The sequence below is a fragment of the Filicampus tigris genome, chromosome 3 (assembly GCF_054856515.1).
Source record: "Filicampus tigris isolate MCC_2025a chromosome 3, RoL_Ftig_1.0, whole genome shotgun sequence".
NCBI lineage: Eukaryota > Metazoa > Chordata > Actinopteri > Syngnathiformes > Syngnathidae > Filicampus > Filicampus tigris.
The window spans coordinates 18,953,794-18,974,576 of NC_141219.1; the positions used below are offsets into that span (position 1 = coordinate 18,953,794).

General features: G+C 39.7%; 2 protein-coding genes across 5 annotated transcripts in view; both read left to right on the forward strand.

The window, feature by feature from the left end:
• Positions 1 to 12,997, forward strand: part of dennd5a (DENN/MADD domain containing 5A) — a 36,966-nt gene extending 23,969 nt beyond the window's left edge. For 2 of the 3 annotated variants that reach the window (XM_086025363.1, XM_086025364.1), the window contains 14 exons: positions 158 to 262; positions 1,501 to 1,632; positions 1,823 to 1,975; positions 2,111 to 2,198; positions 2,278 to 2,365; positions 4,665 to 4,793; positions 5,943 to 6,064; positions 6,135 to 6,280; positions 7,127 to 7,245; positions 7,323 to 7,504; positions 8,313 to 8,395; positions 10,339 to 10,462; positions 10,548 to 10,716; positions 11,597 to 12,997. In XM_086025363.1, the coding sequence (XP_085881489.1) occupies positions 158 to 262; positions 1,501 to 1,632; positions 1,823 to 1,975; positions 2,111 to 2,198; positions 2,278 to 2,365; positions 4,665 to 4,793; positions 5,943 to 6,064; positions 6,135 to 6,280; positions 7,127 to 7,245; positions 7,323 to 7,504; positions 8,313 to 8,395; positions 10,339 to 10,462; positions 10,548 to 10,716; positions 11,597 to 11,780 (1,824 nt within the window). In that variant the 3' untranslated portion in view covers positions 11,781 to 12,997. The remainder of the gene's footprint in view (positions 1 to 157; positions 263 to 1,500; positions 1,633 to 1,822; positions 1,976 to 2,110; positions 2,199 to 2,277; positions 2,366 to 4,664; positions 4,794 to 5,942; positions 6,065 to 6,134; positions 6,281 to 7,126; positions 7,246 to 7,322; positions 7,505 to 8,312; positions 8,396 to 10,338; positions 10,463 to 10,547; positions 10,717 to 11,596) is intronic. The other variant, XM_086025365.1, reaches the window with a different exon arrangement.
• An 874-nt stretch (positions 12,998 to 13,871) lies between these two features.
• sinhcafl (SIN3-HDAC complex associated factor, like) lies at positions 13,872 to 20,201 on the forward strand. 2 transcript variants are annotated; one of them, XM_086025604.1, is made up of 6 exons: positions 13,872 to 13,999; positions 14,937 to 15,105; positions 16,303 to 16,402; positions 16,747 to 16,861; positions 17,783 to 17,933; positions 18,394 to 20,201. In XM_086025604.1, the coding sequence occupies exons 2-6, from the start codon at positions 14,978 to 14,980 to the stop codon at positions 18,584 to 18,586; spliced, it is 687 nt and encodes a 228-aa protein (XP_085881730.1). In that variant the 5' UTR covers positions 13,872 to 13,999; positions 14,937 to 14,977; the 3' UTR covers positions 18,587 to 20,201. The 2 variants fall into 2 exon arrangements, with proteins under 2 accessions (XP_085881730.1, XP_085881729.1); XM_086025603.1 differs by lacking the exon at positions 13,872 to 13,999 and adding an exon at positions 14,026 to 14,321.
• Positions 20,202 to 20,783: the final 582 nt, after the last annotated feature.

The following is a 20,783-nucleotide window of genomic DNA, read 5'->3' on the forward strand; positions in this document are numbered from 1 at the left end:
CATGCGCACCGACCGCCTCAGCTTTGTTGTGTTCTCTCTGCATGTTCCTTTGATTCTTTGAATTTGCTTTCGTATTTTTGTTCTCTGTCTTTTCATTGTCTCTTTGGTCATTGTGTCCCTTTTGTCTTTGTTTGCACTCATGCTTGCGCACTCTCAGCATGTAGAGTGTTTGTTTCCGGAGCTGCAGCTCCTGCTGTTTCTTGACTACTACTGGCACTTGCAGTCCTTCAGGCCCTGTCTAAAGTCGGTGACTGTGGATGTGGTATGTGCTGGCCTTTGGTGAGGCCTTCATGCTCAGACCACATGAGCTGCGCATGTGAATTCCCCCCCCCCCCCCCTCTTCTCCGCCTGAGATTCTTTGTCAAATGAGGGCACATTAATTGCATTGGAAATATGTACATCAGTTGAGGAAAAACAAATCGGTTTAATGCCATGATGTTTTTTTCACACCCTATTAATTGGCAGCAGCGAAATCCTTACAAAGCAATTTGCAGTCTTATCGACGTGGATAGTTCAGTGACAGAATGATGACGAGGATTTTTCAATGGCCACCTCTTTAGGTACACAATCCAATATAGTGTTTTTAAAAACTTGAAGGGTAAGAATTCTGTTTTAAATAACACTACCAGTGTTTCAAAGGTATTAATGCAACAATAAATGTGTTATCCCACTAAAAAAATGTCTTTTGGATGTAAATCTAATATTTCCTCTTTATAATTTCAATATGATTGACAAGACGGTTAAACAGTTTTTAACAAGCTGACTTCAAACTTGACTATTCAAACTTGATTGGTGAACAATTTTTCATAGCACATGTATACAGTATCTCGACTTAAAACAACACTTTGGCAGATACTCCAAAAGGAGGGGAAATGCTTACTTTAAACAGTTATTTTTCACTCTCAGTTGAAATTTATTGGAAAACTAAACAAAGAAAATTCCATGTGTATTTAACACCGCATAACCTTGCCTGAAGAAAATCTGCTAGCAAAATGCTCACGCGCAATGCAAAATGCCCATGGGCTAACAAAATCAGCATATAACTATACTCACAGTCACATACGGTATATTGTATCCTCTGCAAAAAAAACCCAACAATATTACTGCAGCTTACTGAGCAGTTGTGACCGTCTTAGTGTTTATACTCTGCATGTAATACTCTGCACTACCATCCACGTAAGCCAAGGCACACACACCAGAAGCCGCACAATCAATGCATGAAATCATGATGTTCAAACTGTCTATTTACATTCAATTATATTATTACCATGTTTTTTTAAACACAATACTATAGAATGCTATCATCCTTCCTTTTTTTTTCCTAATGGGAGTAATTGTTTGGCTCAAGAGTGTTCTATAGCGCTTCTATTCTTTTGTTGATGTTTAAAGGTGTGATGTCAGCTCTTCGGTGTGTGTAATGGCAGATCTTGTAACTCTAGGGTTATGTTACTCAGGCATAAATGGACTTTTAGTGGTTGAAGGTGGTCTGTTTTCCAATAGAAATACATCCAAGAAGCGCGGAACTTGGGCACGACCATCAGACAGCCCAAACTGTCCAACCTGTCACCTTCTGTCATCGCTCAGACCAACTGGAAGTTTGTCGAGGGGTTACTAAAAGAGTGCCGGATCAAGGTTTGCACACGTCGCTCTTTACCGTTTCGGTTTCATCTGATTGCCATTTTATGCAGTGTCAAGCACAGGTGGCAAAAGTACTCACACTCTGTACTTATGTGAATTGTTTTCAGATGTCGGGAGTAAAAGTAAAATGTTGTCAAAAAATAAAGTCCCGTCATTGGCCGTAACCTGTGCCTTTGCCCTGCAGACCAAACGAATGCTTGTTGAGAAGATGGGTCGAGAGGCAGTGGAGTTGGGTCATGTCGAGGTCAGCATCACTGGTGTGGAAGAGAACACTCTGATTGCCAGTCTGTGTGACTTGCTGGAGAGGATCTGGAGCCACGGGCTGCAGGTTAAACAGGTCAGCAAAACAACACGGTACTTTTTAACGGGCAGGTCAGCACTCAACTCAGCCCCGGCAGGTGAATAACTCAGAATATTGAACCCCCCCCCCTCCCTCCCTCCCACAACCCAAACCCCCGTTTTCTATTTTTAGGGTAAATCCGCTCTGTGGTCCCACCTGCTGCATTACCAGGAAAGCAAAGAAAAGAAAATTGCAACCCCGGGTGGTTTGGGACCTCCAGGTAGGGAAAATCCTGACATTGACTTTGCATGAAAACAAGTAAGACTGAAAACATAACCTGGAGAATGTTTCTGTCCCAGGTTTTATTCACGACACTGAAAGAAGGAAATCGGATGGTGGTGGATCTTCCATGCCCCCACTTAAAGTGTCCCTGATCCAGGACATGAGGTGATGGGAAAAAGAGTTTAGAAAAAAAACGATACGGCTCATTTTTGTATCCAAGTGTAATTAAAGTGTTTCTGACTTGAGCTCTGTGAGGTCTGACCTTGGCAACACAGTAGTGCCTTGATGCAGACTAACCGGGCAAGTTTCTGACGTCACTCACTAAGCCACGCCCTGAAAGGCACACAAACAACACTACAGTTGGCGTTACTTTCAGCTGGTCCAACATACAGTAATTACGCTTAGCAAAAACAGTCTTTTTTTTAAATATATTATGTTTTTATATAATACAGTCCGATTACCCTTTATTAAATACGCACAACAAAAACGATTCCGATTTTTTTTTTTTGTGTGTGTGGAGAATGGGACATAGCATTTCTATTCATTTCAATATCGTTAGAAGGTGTTTAAAGCTGTTGTTAAATTGACCACTGTGAAATTGAACTTTAAAGTGGAAGTCAACCCCCCAAAATTCTTTACAATAATAATAATAATAATAGTTCTATGCTCCTCCACTAGTCTAAACGAGGCATTCTGATTAATATTGCAACTCATATTCCACAAACGCAGTATTTATCAGAATGCCATGTTTCGACCAGTGGGCCTTTATTCTTGTAAAGGAGATTTTTGGGTTGACTTCCCTCTTTAACAGATCAATCAACTGTTTGTTGTCTATCCATGCTTGTGTGTATCTGTGTGTGAGTTGGATGATACTTTGTTTGTGTTGTATGAAAGTGTGTGTGCTTGTGTGTGCGTGTGTATGAGTGTATCAGTACATTACTTCCAGCCTAATTACCACACACGCCCGCTGGGTTAAGTCAGGTCACACACACACACACATACACTCACAGCACTGAGCTTCTCGTAAGTAAGACACACCCCCTACACCCCCAAGTCAATGTCGACGCCGAGACTATTCACATACTCTGACTCCCAATACAAAAACAATCGTCACAATTCCCTTCCTAAATTTGAATAATTCATCTCTTTGTCATAACGTGGATTTGACGTTTATGTTCAAAAGATTGATCGTTTTACAAATAAATATCCTAACGGTGCACTCTCATAACAAGGCAATAGGTCACTGTAACGTTTGGCCATCGCATAAATGTTACTTCTGTTGTCATGGAGATGCCGTGCAGAGAAAGTGGGTTACTCGCTGGATGTAAAGGATTGAGACATGGGAGGGGGTGGGGGAGCTGTGGAAGGCAGAGTGCAGACAAGCTTATGGCACAGGTGGAGTGGAAGGGAATGTGTCTGGACATTGCAGTCAAGATAGTGGCTTGCAGCAATGACACACACAAATGTCGACTGGTACTGTCCCACAACAGAGGAGTCATTGTTTAATCAGAAGTACTTAAAAGGCTTCAAAGGGATTTCACCACAATCCCAAATCCTCAACCAATACATAGATCTCTTTCGGTCTACAATAATGTAAATATGGTGGATGTGCCACATTTTCAATTGAGTGTTCAATGAATCACCGTGCCTATTTTGTAGTATAGTCTTCCCATGCTATTCGCAGGGGTTAGCGACTGAGCTCTGTCTGCCGCAAATAGCAAAAATCCGGAAGTGATGCACCCTCAAAAAGGTTTGTCAACGCCACAAAATGGCGGCAAAGCACTACTTGTATCGAAACGAAACGTCTCAACTCACTTTCGACGTACAGTAGCTGCGTGGCGTCGTCAAGATGCCGCAAGACAAAACAAAGCAAAACTTTTATCCAAATGAAGCTCGCCAATTCACTACAGCATACCGTAATTCCTTTGCGCCAATATGGTGCCAAAGTAATACGTTTGTCAAAATGAAACACCTCCACTCACTTCAACGTACTTCCTTGGGACCGACATGCCACAAGATAGTGACAAAATGGTGACAAAGAACTATAGTACTTTGGTCTTAAAGATGCTCCCCAACTCACGTTACGTTTCCACATGATGGTGTCAAACACTACTTTTCGTGCAAGTGGAGCACCCCAATTGAGTAAAAAACATTGTTCCTTGACACCAAGTTGGCACCAAAGTCATACTTTTGTCCAAATGAAACTTCTCATGTCAACATAGTTCCTCGGCACAAAGATGACTCCATCGTAATTCTTTTCTTACTTTGGCGTGAGCGCACGAAAAGTGAATAACGGGCGATAGCTCCCCCCCACCCCAAAAATGAGTAAAATTAGCGACTGCTGAATCACAATGCCTGGGTTCGCTGTAATGCTTTCACGGTGATATTAGACATGAGACTAATATTTGTCTTTCTGCTTTTGTACAAGGCTTTTTTTATGACATGACCCGTTATTTTCTCCCAGACACATTCAAAATATAAGTGAGATCAAGACCGACGTGGGCAAGGCCAGAGCTTGGGTTCGCCTCTCCATGGAGAAGAAGTTGCTCTCCAGACACCTGAAGCAGCTGCTCTCCGATCTGGAGCTTACAAAGTGAGCAGAACAACACCACCATGGGCCCTCTGTCCAACACAACCTAAATATTGCTCTTTTCCCGCTACTGAAAGATCAATCTACTTCATGTTTGCGGAAGAATGTCTTTCTCACAAGAAACGAAGATGTGATCCACTCATTTATAATAAATGAACTCTCTGCAACGGCAAAACATCGCACTATAGTCTGCCGTTACATAAATAATTCAAATCCACATCACTTCATAATAGATAGGATGGGTTGTGAACTAGGTCAGTTGGGTTTCTGTCTGCCTTTCTGACCTCACTTTTGTGCTTTCCATGCAACAACAGTTTTTTTTTTTTATTACCAATTTACTCCAAGTAAACTTTGATAAATCAACTGGGATATATATGTGATACTAGTGGTTGCAATTTTCCGTGAATTTTCAAAGTTGGAAACTTTCCATGGGAGTTAGCAGGAATAAAGTAGCAATTTACAAAATTAAAGTTTGGCTCTTGAAAAGGAACCTAAATGTAGTCTCTACTGTATCTAATCCTGACTAAAACAACTAGATAACTAGATTCCATGCAAGTACAGTGGTACCTTGACTTATAGTAAGTAGATGGGCCCCAATTTAGGAGTGTCTTGAATCATGCGCCGTCATTTGGTGATTTAAGTTTGTGCGAGCTTCCGCCACAAGAAAGGTGGCGAATTTTCGGTGCGACGGACCGGCTTCATGTAAAGAACAGTATGTCTTTACTTTATTTCGACAAGCAGACTTATAAACACATTTAAAAAAAACCTTAAATTGCAATTTACACAAAATGCCATTACACAAAAAATTGCCATTTAGTGTGAGTCCGACGGGAGAGTCGAAAGTCCTCTGTAACCTGGCCGATTGTAAGACAAGATTCCAAAAAATCGTGATTAATTAGTAATTAATTCGTTGAAATTAAATATCAATGCAGAGTAGCAAGGTCGACGAGTTGACTAATCAGTTCAATCCCATTTAATTTCCATTAATTCCAATGGAAATTTTACATCCTTCCAAAATTCTCCATCATAACTTCCCATGGAAATTTGCAAGAGATTTTCCACACCTTTTGTGATATACGCTACATACCTAAATGGAAGCCTGTCGTGCTCTGAATTTTTTTTCTTTTTTCTTTCAATCCACCTTCATTTTAGAAAACTATACAAGCGATACGCCTTCCTGCGCTGTGACGATGAGAAAGAGCAGTTTCTCTACCATCTCCTGTCATTCAACGCAGTGGACTACTTCTGTTTCACCAATGTCTTCACCACCATCAGTGAGTTCACCTAGTAAACTCTTCGGTTTGGTGTTGAATCAACTTGACATTGGTCTCCTTTGCCTCCCAGTGATCCCCTATCACGTGATGGTGGTTCCCAGCAAGAAGCTGGGCGGCTCCATGTTTACAGCCAACCCTTGGGTGTGCGTGTCAGGTGAACTGGCCGAGACGGGCGTCCTGCAGGTCCCCAGGAACACTCAGGAGATCACATTTGAGGTTTGTCTCATATTTGAGTTTTATGTTCTGACACAAATTTTTGGAAATACATTTTCAACGCTTTAATTTTAGACTAAGTGCTTTCATTTTTAAATCGGACATTTGACATCTGTTAGATGTAGGATAAAATAAAGCACTTTTTAGTCTTATGAATAAGTTAGAATCAATTCCATATGCTTTCAATAATGCTTTGAAACTGGGTTTCCTGTGTGCTGACCAGAGGTTGGTAGCAGCACGCTACATTTACTCTGTTATATTTACTGGAGTACCTTTATGGATGAAATGTACTTGTTAGAGCAGTTATACTATATGAAATACTTTTGACTTTGACTAGAGTATTAGAAAGAAGAAACAGCACTTGTATTCCGTTACCCTGAGCTTGCTACCTTATTTGTATCTATTTATTTTTGCTTGATTACTTAAGCGATCTATTTGTTTTGGGTATTTGAGAGACCTCTGCCGCAAGTGCTGTCATTGCCGTCCATTTCCTGTGGCTGAATTTGCCTTACTTTCTATGATTTTAGCCAGATTTTATTTAATACTGTTTTAAAATGGGCGATAGTTAAATTTGTACAGTAATATGTTATATTTTGTCTGACGTTCGTGCTCTAAATTGAAAAACAATAAATCAGAGGTTACTCACCATTTACTCAGAACTTGAGTAGTTTGTTTTTTTTCCATGAACTACTCCTACTCAAGTACTTATTTAAAGGGCTAACGTTTACTTTTACTTGAGTCATACTATTCTAAAGTAACTGGACGGTTACTTGAGTACAATTTTTGACTACTATGTTCTCCTGATGTGTGGACCCAAAGTTTGACGAGAACCTGTTCCTTCTCTTCCAGTGCCAGAACTTGGGTAAGTTGACCACAGTGCAGATGGGTCACGACAACACGGGTCTCTACGCCAAGTGGTTGGTGGAATGCGTTATGGTCCGGAATGAGATCACAGGACACACATACAAGTAAACTCATCTTTTTAATTCACCTCAATATTGCTTTGACCAAAAGCACAAGACAAACAAGCTTGTTTGCCGGGCAGATTTCCGTGCGGCCGCTGGCTGGGCAAGGGCGTGGATGACGGCAGCCTGGAGAGGATCCTCGTCGGGGAGCTGATGACGCCCAGCACGGAGAACGACGAAAGGATGTGTCGCACGCCGCCAATGCAGCAATCGCCGGGGATGATGAGGAGATTTGTGACCATCTCACCAAATAGCAAACCAAGTAAGAAACGGCTGCGCACAACGTTGCCAAATCTCAATCAAGTCATCGGTTTTCTTTTTTTTTACATGCTTGTATAATCTGACATGAACAAGTGAGTTTTCCTGTGAGTTTTCTGTCTCACGAGGCCTTAAATATCTAACCGATTTGATATTCTTCACCCCGCGAGGCAACAAACTCACAGTGTGCGCGTCATTTTAGGAGTGGAAATTCAAAACGCATTCTCCGGGCACATGATTTGAAGATAGGAAAGCTCAGTGAAGTTGTCAGCGGTTACATGTAAGAGATTAAATTGGTCAACATGTGGCAACATGCCGCCCCGTCCGATTTCAGGGATGAAACTGAGGAGACCGTTGAAAGATTTTGACTGATGCATCGTCCATGTCACCCCTTGGAATTATGGCAGTTATCCCTGTTTTTGAAATCGTAACATGTTTTGTCATATAATCTGGACTAAAAAAGAGGTAGAATGAAAGTTACAAATGTAACTACTGCTTTATGAATCCCGAATGACCCCAGAGCGTTCTGTCACTCACAATCCTCATGCGTAAACATTCTGTAGGAAGCGAACCTCTGCTTTCTGTGGAATTTATTCCCGTCCCGGGTTATCCAGTGGCCTTTTGGGTGACTTTTATGTGATGCGTACTTGAACTGCGCATGCCTAGAGGGAACATTCAGTGCTTTCATGACGGTCGGTAGGGATGAAATAGAATTATAATTGTTACATTTCATCGCTCTGATAAGAAAGCTAAGTATTTTTCCCCTCTGTGTTACTTCACTTACCAGCCCTGTCTTCTTTCTCTTCTGGCAGAGTTAAACACAGGTCAGATCCAGGAGGGAGTGGGAGAAGCCATCAACGGCATCGTGAAGCACTTCCACAAACCGGAAAAGGAGGTGGGAGACAGTAGTCTAGACAAGCCACCATCATGTCATTCTATTATTCATCACTCAGGTTGAGAAGCAGCATCCTTCTCTGGCAATCCCCGAGCCGCTGTGTGGTCTCTTTCGGACTGTTAAAAACATATTAAAGTTTAAATGATACAGCTGTTTTAAATCTCACTCGAATTGTCTGACCTAGAATGATGCCTAGTAGTCTTCATGTTTTGGAGTCTGTGGTATTCAGCACCAAAGAAGATCATTTCAGTTCCAGTGAATTGAAAGGTGGCTGTGGATTTGGGTGTAATTTCATATTGTCGCTGTCGGGCCGAATGCTCGCATCTCCAAAATCACTCATTTTCAGGAAAAGACTGCATTGTTTAAGTTGGTGTTATACCTTGTATTGCTCTTTCATACCATCGCCTACTAACGTTAATACAACACCACCCCAAAGTCATGTGAAATGGCTAATTTCGCTCATTCACTGCCAAAGACAAATTTATTTGTCTTTTCACAGTCGTGCCATTCAATCCCAGGGACGTACTTTATATATATATATATATATATATATATATATATATATATATATATATATATATATATATATATATATATATATATATATATATATATATATATATTTATTTATTTATTTATTTTTTTTCAAACATCAGGGAAAAGATGGTCTGAAAATGTCTGGCAGTGAACGAGTTTTAATGTGATAAGAAAACCTGCACCTTTTTTGACCCTGTCATTGATTATAATGGTAGGGCATGTCACCACCGCCTGCCATCCACATCAAAGTCTGCGCTCACACCGACCCCTGACCAGACAAAAAAGCCTTTAATCCTTCATAAAAGCAAACGAGTGTGTAGTTACAACTACTTTTTTCAAAGCATATAGATCCATGAGTGAATGAGCTGACTAAGCATAAGTATAATAGGTGGAAAATGAATTTGTAGGCATTTACCTTCATGGCTGACAGAGTTTTTTTCTGTACTGAAGTATCCCACCTATCCGATGTCACTCACCTAACTATTATCACTTGTTATTGTCTGAAAAACATCAGGACTTTCAATGCCGACAATAATGCCACACAGAATGCAGAATGAGGAAAAGGCAGAGTTGTTTACGACACTTCTAGGACAGGGAGTTCATATATTACAGCACACATTAAATAGGTTGTTAATGCATAAAAGTAACAGATGATGTGGGGACATACCAATAATACTGATTTGTGAAAAAAAAATTACCGTGTTTGGACATATCCTGGTCCCCCCCACAACAACAACGGTGTGCATTTGTGGCCAGAAAGCATAGCAAGGAGGGTGTTTGTCGCCGAAATGCACGGACAGGTGCAGTCGGTGAATAGGGAGATCGATCGTTGTCACTAGCCTCTCAAAATATCCACACTCTCCCCTTTATTACCACCCGTTTACGTCCTTTGTGGCAATCCGCTTCTTCCTTGACAGTCGCACCATGTTTTTGTGGTTCAATCAAAAATAATACAGTAGAGTATACTGTATGTGGAGCCCCAAAACCCGAAACGCGGCCAGAGCTATTCTCTGCATGATCCACTTCGGTTGCGTTCGGCTGCGTCGCTCTGTGTGCGGTGGGCCAACAGCACAGTGTAGATTACAGGTTGCATACCCGTCCAAAGTACTTTTTTGATCAAATTGGTGCAAATCCCGATGCTAGGGGTAAGCGAGATCATTTGTAGGTAATAAAAATCGTGTACTATTACTCGTTTAGTCTGTATACGTACATAGTCATGTGTATGGTTCTTCTTGAAATCTTAAGTATGATAATCCAACATATAGAATACATGGTACACAATGCAGCCCGGCTAGAAATTGTGTTTTGGGGCTACGGTCTACAAATATTTTATTGAATGGAATGTTCTTGTTAACATTGACTTGGAGGGAAATTGAACTCCTATTTGTTGTTTCTGCTATTTACAGAGAGGCAGTTTGACTCTTCTCCTCTGTGGTGAGTTTGGCCTTGTCTGGGCTCTGGAGCAGGTTTTCCAGCACGGTTTTAAATCACCTCGACTCTTTAAAAATGTCTTCATCTGGGACTTCTTGGGTAAGAGCCACTATCTTCTTTAAATAACATGTTTGCTCTATTCTCCATGCTATCTATTATTTTCAATCTTGTGTTTATGAAACAGAAAAGGCACAAGTGTACTTTGAAAGCGCCGAGCAACGGGAGGTGAATCCGGATGAGAACTGGCAAAGCCGAGTGCGCCACTTCTGCCGCTTCATGCGCGCCATCAACAACACGTCGAGAAATATCGGCAAGGACGGAAAGTTCCAGATGCTCATTTGTCTCGGTGCAAGGTAGGCGGGAAACATCTGTTTGTAGTAAACAACCCCAAAAATTTCAATGACTAATGTTTATCTTTCTTCTGGAAGTTGGCGTTAAACCCTCACTTTGCCCTTGAACAACCAATACAAATGTTAATTGGCATTTCGTATTTCCTACTTAATAGTTTTAAAGTTATGAGCCCTTACCAAATGGTCAAGATCTCACTTAATATAATAATGGTAAAAATACTGGATGATTTTTTCCCCTTTTTTTTTTCTGAAGAAATAAACAGCGCAAAGGTTTAGGGACATTAAATTCATGTTAATTTTGGATTTTGTGTAGTATTTCATGACTTGTTCATTGTCTTCATTTAATCTTATTAACAGCACACCTTTATCGGAGTTACACAATAACAAAATGTGTTATAGATGTTCAGGCATTCCTTTGAAAACATGATCCACTAAAAGTTGATCTCTTGAAACATGATCCACCAAAAGCTGAGCTATTAAATGATTCTAAATCCATTTTTTATTTATTTTTTTATTTTCCACAAGTTATTTGATTTAAAAAAGAGTCATTTGGATCATGTATATTCTATTTTCATAATCCCATTGAACATTTGTTATTATGGGATAACTTTGAGAAACCCACTGATGGTTTTACTCACAATACAACCAACCTTTTGTCTTTCTTCAATGGTCGCTGAAAAAGTAGAATTTGATGTCCAAATATTTACCGGTAACTTGCAAACTAAAAAAAGAGCTCAAGCTCAATTTTGTCACCAATTTGATGGCCAATGTCAGGAGTTTGTCTTGAGTGAGTATTAAAACGATATTTCATGCTTTCATTGTTTAAAATAAACTTCAAGGATAATTTGCATTGATTCTGCTCCTTGTGTTGTGTTTCTCTCAGGGACCATTTGCTACATCACTGGATCGCCCTTCTTGCAGACTGTCCAATCACGGCACAGATGTACGAGGATGTCGCTCTGATCAAGGACCGCACGCTGGTCAACTCTCTGATTCGAGTCCTTCAGACTCTGCAGGAGTTCAACATCACCCTGGAGGCATCGCTCATTAAAGGTGTCGGCATTTAAACCAAACCAGCTTCCCACTGGTTGCACCATTTCAGTGAACCTTTTATATGCAGGAACAGACTCTTAACAGATGACATACTTAGGCATATGTTAAAGATACTGTTACGTTTGCCATACATTTTATTTAAGTGCAATGAGCCTTTTGAAATCTGTTGTTTTTCTCCTCAATAATGTGGTCATGTTTCAAACATGCTTTCTTTTATGAACCAAGTTTTTCCATATTATTGTCAATGAACTTCTTGTGCTACGTTTTATCAAAAGCTTGATATTTTGATTGTTGGAGTGAACTGGTGACTATGGCTGTATTTAAAGGGGGTGTGGGGTTCAAAACTGTTAATATATTTTATCAGAGAAAAACAGTATTATTTTGTAAAACCAGTCAAGTTGCTTGCTCTCTTGTCCACTCTGATTCCAATGTCATAATGCAGAGCTGAAAGCAAATGTAGAGGTATGCTTTATAAGTATGTATGTGACAGAGACGGGAGAGTTGAACTGTGGAACCTACAAAAGAAGACAAAGGCCGCTAACATTGCAGCTTTTTCTTGGGAATTGTATACAGACCTTTTTATGTGAAATACCTTTGTACCTTCAATGCAGAAAAAGGATCCTTCTTGCATGAAATAGAGATTCTATCCCAGATGGAAGATACAAGAACACCTTCAGTGTGTTGGTTTGTGCTCTAGTTCCTCAAGAGATGTTTGGTCCCAACTTCCTGCACAATGACAGCCTTTATGTAAATAGCTCCAACCAGCTCATCCTCAACCGTTGTCCAATCCCTGTCAGCATCTTGGGAGAAAATGTCTTTGATCCCCTGCCACTCCTCTGCAGCCATACATAATGGGAGCAAACTTGCTTTTATTGCCCACCACCTGATTTTGTTGTCATGGTTTCTTGCTATGCAATTTTCACAGCAGAAAATGTGCCCCTCCCCTTACAAAGCCTATTTCAAGGTCGCCTGCGGTCCCACCGGGTCATCTTTCATGAACTTGTTTGTATAGAGTAAAGAGATTTGATAATTGAAGGACTCCTTTTCTGTGCCAACAGTGTCTGGAATGAACTCTGTATTACTCATACATAGCGTCTTGCAAGATATATATTTTTGTTTTCCCCCAAAAATGTTGTACATTTATGAAATAGCTGTGTAATGTAGCGTTTACTAAGTGAAAGACTATGTACAGTGTACAAATATATCAAGAATAAAAGCATCTGTAATGTTATTTTGGTGAAATTAGCAAATGTTGAGTTATGCAATTATGATGCGAAACTTGATTTTGTTTTTCCATGAGTGCCTTGAGTTCTGAACATAATACAGTCAGCCCCAAATAGACTAATTGCCTAAGTCATTTTAACTTAACATCACCATCAATAAAAAATACAAATGTGCTTGCTACACATTTTTTTCTTTGTGTAGATTTTCAGTCATCCAGGTTGTCATAATCTGAAAATGTTGAATTGGGGCAGTTGTTTGAAATCTTTCTTCTCCATTCAAAAATGACTAAGGCAATAATGCTGTTAGGCTAATGATACAGAAATTCAAGCTCATACGTGGTTTGTTGGTATTAAGTTTACCTTGTCTGAAAGTGAACTGAAATTATGTCTTATTTTACAAAGATAGTACTAATAGTAATAGTATAGAGTAGACTGTATTCTTTGCACTAGATTTAATATGGAAGAACTAAAGATCACAATTTTTTTCTAAAGCCTCCATATATATATATATATATATATGTATATATATATATGTATGTATATATATATAAATATATATATGTATGTATGTATATATATATATATATACATATGTATTTCATATATATATTTTTTTATGAGTGCTTTACTTTTAATAATGGTCTACGTGAGCTCTTTTCGAGCTCAAACATGTAAACAAACTCGTTCGCGCCATGTCAAATGGCTGTTTATCTTTAAAGTCGTACACCAGGTGGCTTGTTGGTACTGTAGTTTTTAAGAAGCAGATAACAACGCTGCGGCCGAGTTGTTAACCACAACTCCCAGCATTCCACTCTTGTTTGCCTGTCTCCGATTGGTCGATCCAAGTTCAAACTCTACGCCTGCACGCCTTATTTGGTCATCGTGCGCTCGCGCGCTTCATTCGGGCTTTTTATGCTAATGACATTTTAATGTCCAGCTGTATGCAGTCGTAGTAAGGAGCATGCGCAGTGTGTGACAAGAAAACGGCGAAGATTCAAAGTTTTTCTTCGGTAAGTCTTCGTTTATATTCTTTACGTTGTAGTGACATTCGTGAAATTGTGCTAATGTATTTTGGGTGAAGTGAACTGGAAATTTTGTTTAATGTCGACTGTGTAGTTGTCGTCTATCGTGGCGAGTGGGCTGCACAAAGAGCCGCCGACAATGGAAGTGAATGGCAGCATGGCGTGGTGCAGGGAGAAGGCTAGCCAGCATGCTAACGGCTAACAACAATGAGCCATATTTGGCGCTCTAGCGGGCAAAAGTTAGAATTTAAAGGGAGCACCGATTCTCACGCGACGTTTCGCCTTTTGACCAACACAACCAACTCGAGTGGTAACTCCAAGGGAAACAAAGTTGTCCATGTTGGAACCAAGTGTTTGATGTTTCAACAAATCGTCCCGGGTAGCTTTTTGTTTCTCCGATTGACGCGAGGTGCTGCTGTCTTCGCACTCGGTCGTCGAATGACACATATAGACTTTTGTCATCGTATTTGCACTTTTTACACTCAACTATGTTGCGTGTTCACGACTATCTGCACAAGCGACGTGGTTGTCAGTTGGTGGTGGACGTCGCGGTGCCGTGTGGGTTTAAAAGTCATGTTTAGTTTCCTGTGAAGCCATAGTTAATAAGCTGCATTTAAACTGGCATTAAATTGCTTAGATTTGTGCAAAACGTGGCCTAGTCAAGTCCAAGCATTTGCTTACATACAGTATCTCTATATAAGTCTCACGCATGTAAGTTAAAAACGATTCTTTCATCTTTTAACGTGTGCTCGGTGCGGGGACCGCCCCCCTGCACAATGGTGGAGAGCGCCAGAGTGTGCAGCGCGTACGCTACTTGTGCACGACTAGTAGAACTAGCTCTCATTTGTGTGTGTGTGTGTGTGTGTGTGTGTGTGCGTGCGTGTGTGTCTGTGTCTGTGTGTGTACGCGCGCGTTCCTCGTCCAGGTTCTTTAACGTGTGCACCGACCTGCAAAAGAAGGAAGACTATGTTTGGTTTTCACAAGTCAAAGATCTACCGGAGTAACGATGGCTGTTGCATCTGCAAGACCAAGTCATCCAGCTCGCGTTTCACAGACAGCAGTCGATATGAAGACACGTTCCGGCTCTGTTTTGGGTAATATGTCACACTTTTGCTAGTTTATTTTTTCGTTTGTTGGTTTTGCATGCTCGTGATTGTCGAAGTGTGGAAAGAGTCACCGATCAAAGTACGATTTAGTTGTATTCAACTTTTTTGGTACATTTGGTTGTACACTTTTATTGTTGAATACATTTGTTTGTATACTTTTATTTAGGAATAATTGTGATTAAACTTTTGTGCAACACATTTTAATTTGATTATTATTCAAGCATTTTTTAATTGTCCGTTATTGAAGCAAAGTCTTTATGTTCAAACTGTGCATTGTGTTTCAATGGGTTGCAATTATATATTTTTAGTAGAAAATACAACTAGAAAATCTTTTTTTTTTTTTTTTTTTTTAAATTAATCTAATTGGATGTTTAAAAAAATAAATTCCCGTCCCTTTATTAAAAAATGGGACATTATTTCAAATTGAGTGCCTAAAATGCACAAACACAAATTGTGTATGATCTGTAACTGATTTTGTCCATAACCTGTCAGAAAATGTTGGTCATTGTTTTCCAAAGTAAAAGCAGACATTTGCAAATGTCTTATTTTGATGAAACCCAATAATCGGTCCCTGCTCTCATGGGTGACTACAGAAATCTTAGTATATTTACAGTTGAGTGGCTGCAATTCCGAGGATTTGGAACGTTTAAATTAAACAATGGCTTGAGATGATTAATTGATTATCAAAATAGTGCCGATTGTGAAGATACAGTATCGAAACCGGCAATTGCAGCAATCTTGACCTCAACCCGTGTTGCCTTTGAAATGGCAGGACACGCCTCCCTCCATCTCCCAGAGTTTGTGCCTCCGATCCAGATTCGGCCATATGAGATCGCAGTACGGCCAAATAATGATAATTATTAGTAATTGTATATTTTATGTTAATGGAAAAAAACGTAAGCCTAAATGAAATGTAAATGACCCCAGCAAGCCTCCAACTGCACGTCATGTGACTACTGTACTTTCCCTGGTGACAGTCATCTGACCAGAGTGAGCAAAACTGTGGCTAACGCTAGTTCATCAATATGATGAGAGCGTAGCAGAGGAAACTTGCTTAGTATGACGAATAACCCTGAAATTGTGGACCCTCCAAGCTCATTTGGGTCAGCGGTATGGGAGCATTTCGGCTGCCCAAATGAGAAAAAAAAAGTTGAGGAACCACTGCTTTAACTTGTGTCCTGATAGGCTGTCTGAGGACCGTGTTGGAGACATCTGCAATGCCTGTGTGTTGTTGGTGAAGAGGTGGAAGAAACTACCCAATGGCTCCAAGAAGAACTGGAACCATGTAAGTCACATTTTCCCTCCTTTAATGTAAGGACAAAAAAATGGTTACTGTGCTCTAATAGATTTTTCAGGTGTCTGTTTGTTTTATTAAATATGTGCTTTTCGAACGTTTTAACTTATCTGTACTTTTGCCTCTTTACTTTTCAAATTGGCTTGTTTCCCATTTCCAGCAGAAGACACCACAATGTAAATGAGAAGCCAAATATTTCCCATCCATGTGCTTATTGAAGAGATGGATTTTTTTTTTTGTTGTGGTGAATGGATAGTCTTGTCACCTCTGCTTTTCCCCTTTTTTTAAGAATTGTCTTTAGTTCTCAGACTTGTATTTTGGCTAACTTGACGCAGGTGGTGGATGCCAGAGCTGGGCCAGGCTTCAAAGTGACAAAACCCAAAAAGATCAAGAACAGCGATGGCAAGAAGAAAAGCAAGCTGAAGCGGCTTCACAAGTTAAAGAGACAAAGTGAGTCCATCTGTCTACCGTACTCAGCTACACTTGTGAGAGGAAGTCGAAGTGGGCCTGTGTTGGATGACATTTTCATAGTTACTACTGTTTGATTCCAGGATGCTGGGACTGTTGTGGCTTTTGCTAGTTTAAATCAATTTGTCACATTTAGGCCCATTTCCTTTCTTCCTGTCTTGTGAGAAATTAAGGCATGACAGTGACAGTATTCAATGGTCGGTAATTATGACTATGCAGGTAAGTCCTATATTATGAATATCCAAGACAAACATTGAAGTTAAACTGTTTTCATTTGTTGAATGCCCGTGTTCCATTGTGGCGATCAACTGTAAATTCAAAAACTTTAGACCATTTCTCATCCTATGAGAGCATAACCAGTTTTTGAAATGTATAGTTTATTACGTAGATTACTCTAGATTGGGGTTTCCCCCAAACTTTCTCACCTCAAGACACAAATCAGAAATGCAGCAGTTCAAATCACTATTTATATCAGAAAATGACAAAAAATAAAATGTGTTAATCTCTGACCTGACCCGATGTGATCAGAGGAGAGAAAAATGCTGATGTAATTTGAGGGCCAGCTTGCTTGAAATCCAGTGTGGTTAAAGGAACAGTCCCAATGCTAATATTTGGAGTTACGTTGGCCAGCAATGCTGATTCTGAAGGCCGTGGGCAGATTAGATTGACATGGCAACACAATGAGGTTGAAATCTGATTGGATAAACATAAATGTACTTGACTTGGGCATGCGCTACCAAATGAAGAGAAAAGACTGACGGGATTACATTATCATACAATTGTTATGAAAAGAAAAAAAAAGAAAATTTCCAAGTTAAATGTAAGTCAGCGCTTTTTGAGAGTAAACAACCAGGCAGTGCGTCAGATGTCTCCTCTCGACTAAATGTTTTGTTTTGCAAGCAGACTCGGATGCTCACAGCACCACGTCCAGTGTGTCTCCCGCCCAGTCGCCCAGCTACAGCAACCTGTCCGATGACGGCTCAGACGTCGAGTCCAAACAGAGGCGCTCGGCACCTTCCGCTTTCTCGTTCTTGGATCGCTCCTACTGGAAAAGGTGAGAACCCCACTCGCGCTTTTCATGTGCGCCGATTGGATTAATAATCGACATAAACCGCCTCTCTCGTTCAGAATAAAATCTTGATTGGAATGGGCTTGTTCGGCTCAGAGTATTCCGAATGGTGTGTGTACATACATCTACTGTATGTTCTCCTTTTACATAGTGGCCCCTAGTGTTCAGACTGAGAATACCACATAACTGATATTCCTTGTCAGGCTACGTTGAAGTGAAATGTGTGACTCGGCTCTTAGAAAAACATGCAGGTCACAGGCTGTTAAAATGTCAGTCACGACAAGCTGTTAAGACACAATGGCATCAATTATTGGTACTTGGACTGGAAAAAAAAAAAAGTGGAATCTCTGCATCCCGAAAGTCAGCTATGGAAAAAAATGCCTACCCCGTTTGCATAGTCTTGAACAACTGAATGATTCCCCCCCCCCCCCCAAATCTTCTGCAGGCAAAAGGTTTGCTGTGGAATCGTGTACAAGGGTCGCTTCGGCGAGGTGATCATCGATCCTCGGGTCTTCAAGCCCTGCTGCAATTCCAAAACGCAGAAGACTCTGGCGTCCACGCAAGTTCCCTCCCTCCTTCCGGAAACACTCCCGCCACAACTTCCGGAGGAAAGAAACCTGGTGATGGCTCTCGTTTAACCTCGCAAGAGTTGTCCAAGGAACTCACACGGAATTTGTCTCCAGTGGCAGACTTCCCTTTTTCCATCTTCTATAGATCAGTTGGTTTGATGTATTGTTTGTTGTTCCCCCCTAATATGGGTATTAATAACTTTTTTCTAGTTTTTTTATTTTTTTTTATACAAAACAAAAAAAAAAACAAAAAAAAAAGATCAACTTATGGGCATTAGTTTTATTTATAGGAAGAGGAGAAAAATTCAGCTAAAACTCATGTTTATTTTTGGTTATCCATGTGACTGGTGTTGTGTAAATATTTTGTCACGTTCATATATATCAAGACTGTTCTATTTTTCCATGATTTGCATTTTGAAAAAAAAAAACAAAAAAAAACACCAGCTATTTCCAATATCTTTTTTTTTTTTTTTTTTTCCTTTTTTTTTTAACCCCTCTGTGTTGGAATTATTCCTTCACATGATGCTGCAAACTTTTATCCTGGTATTTCACATGTGACTTTTTGGTCAAGGGTGGATGCTAGCGACAACCAGGGAGCAAAATGAATTAATTAGATTTTAATATTTTTGTAGAAGAAAGCAATTGTGATGTGTTTGGCAGATGAAGCATGTCACAAGTTTGAAAGTTTTTTGTTGTCGTTTTGTTTTAATACTTGAGCACATTGATCTGAATAGATGTGATTAGAAGATGCATGCAGTATGTTTCTCTGCCTTTTGGAGGTGAACAAATTGTGTATTTATTTCTTTTGTACAGCCACCAATGAAATGATTTTTTTTTTTGTAAATAGTTATGGTCAAAAATTCTTGTTTACAAGAATGGGAAACCACTACTTATGCTGACCCAGTTTACCATTCCTATTGACGATTATGTTAAAACACCATTCAAAGCTCACATGTATTTTTTTATTTGGTACAATGTTCAGGGAAGTGTAATATATTCGAAATAGTGTGCGTAGGTGACTGCATGTGATTTGTCATGTCAACTGTCAAAAACTATGCAGACATTTTGAATGTGCGGCTTTTGGTCACTTGCTGTTTCCCAGCATTAAGTGATATCGGTCCTGATTCTACCAAATTGAATTGTATAAATAGCCCATAATCACCATTCATTGTTATCCCAAATATGTCTAATGTTCATGATGCTCAGGTTGCACTGTGATAGCCATGGCATGCTATCTCTGATCCCCCGACCCTCACTTTTTTTTTCTTTTCCTTTTTTTTTTTTTTTTTTCAAACCATCGGAACTGGTCTTGGTGGTGGCAGGGTTCTTTTATTTTGTTAAGGTTCTCCTTGAAAGGAGAATGACTGGCTCCTTTTTAAACTGCTTGATAAGGTTTTTTTTTGGCAGGTGCATTTTTGAAAGTGGGATGTGCCTTAATGAATTACCTGACCTTGTCTTCTCATGTAATTTATATTTATTTATTGCAGAGCCTTTTTTTTTTTTTTTTTTTTTTTTTTTTACTGAGATAGCTGGTGTAGAGCATTTTTCCAAATGTTTGTGCGCACTTCCCCTGAACATGCAAACTTACAATGTTTTTTCTCCAATTTTTGTATACTGTATCACCGTTTAGAGCTGTACTGTAATATGCTAAAATAAAAATAAAACTGTCATTGGGATGTCTTCACCGCTAGATGGCGCCAAATAACTTGCCAAAACCGCTGGTTATTCATTTATAGGTGTACTGTACTGTAGTTAATTGTAGGTATTACGCTTTAATTACAAATTTAATCAGATTTCTTTACAGACTCAGGGTCCAGACTGAGACAAACACTATTTAAAAAAAAAAAATACTCGTTAGAGGTATTGGGATTTTTGTGAAATTTCACAATTAACCTAACATACACTGTAACTTTAACATGTGAACGTAATTTGACCTCTAAAATTTTGAAACCTCCTTGTTGGAGAACAGCAAGTTTTGCAAAAGGTACTGAAGCGTCAATGTGCATTCGAAATTTTAAAATGAGGTCAAATTAAGTTCATTTGCAAATGTAGAGCATTTTAGGTTCACCTTAAAATGTTACCCAAAAGATGAACACGACTAACTTTTTGTAAGAATATGATTTTCTGAAAAGATTCATACAAGCAACTGTACCAATAATTTTAATTAAATATATTTTGTGAATTGCTTTTTCGGTTCGTGTAAAATGTTAGGTTAAATTGCTCGCAGCTGTGACGAAAGCTGGTTGCATAATGTAGTTTCCTGGCC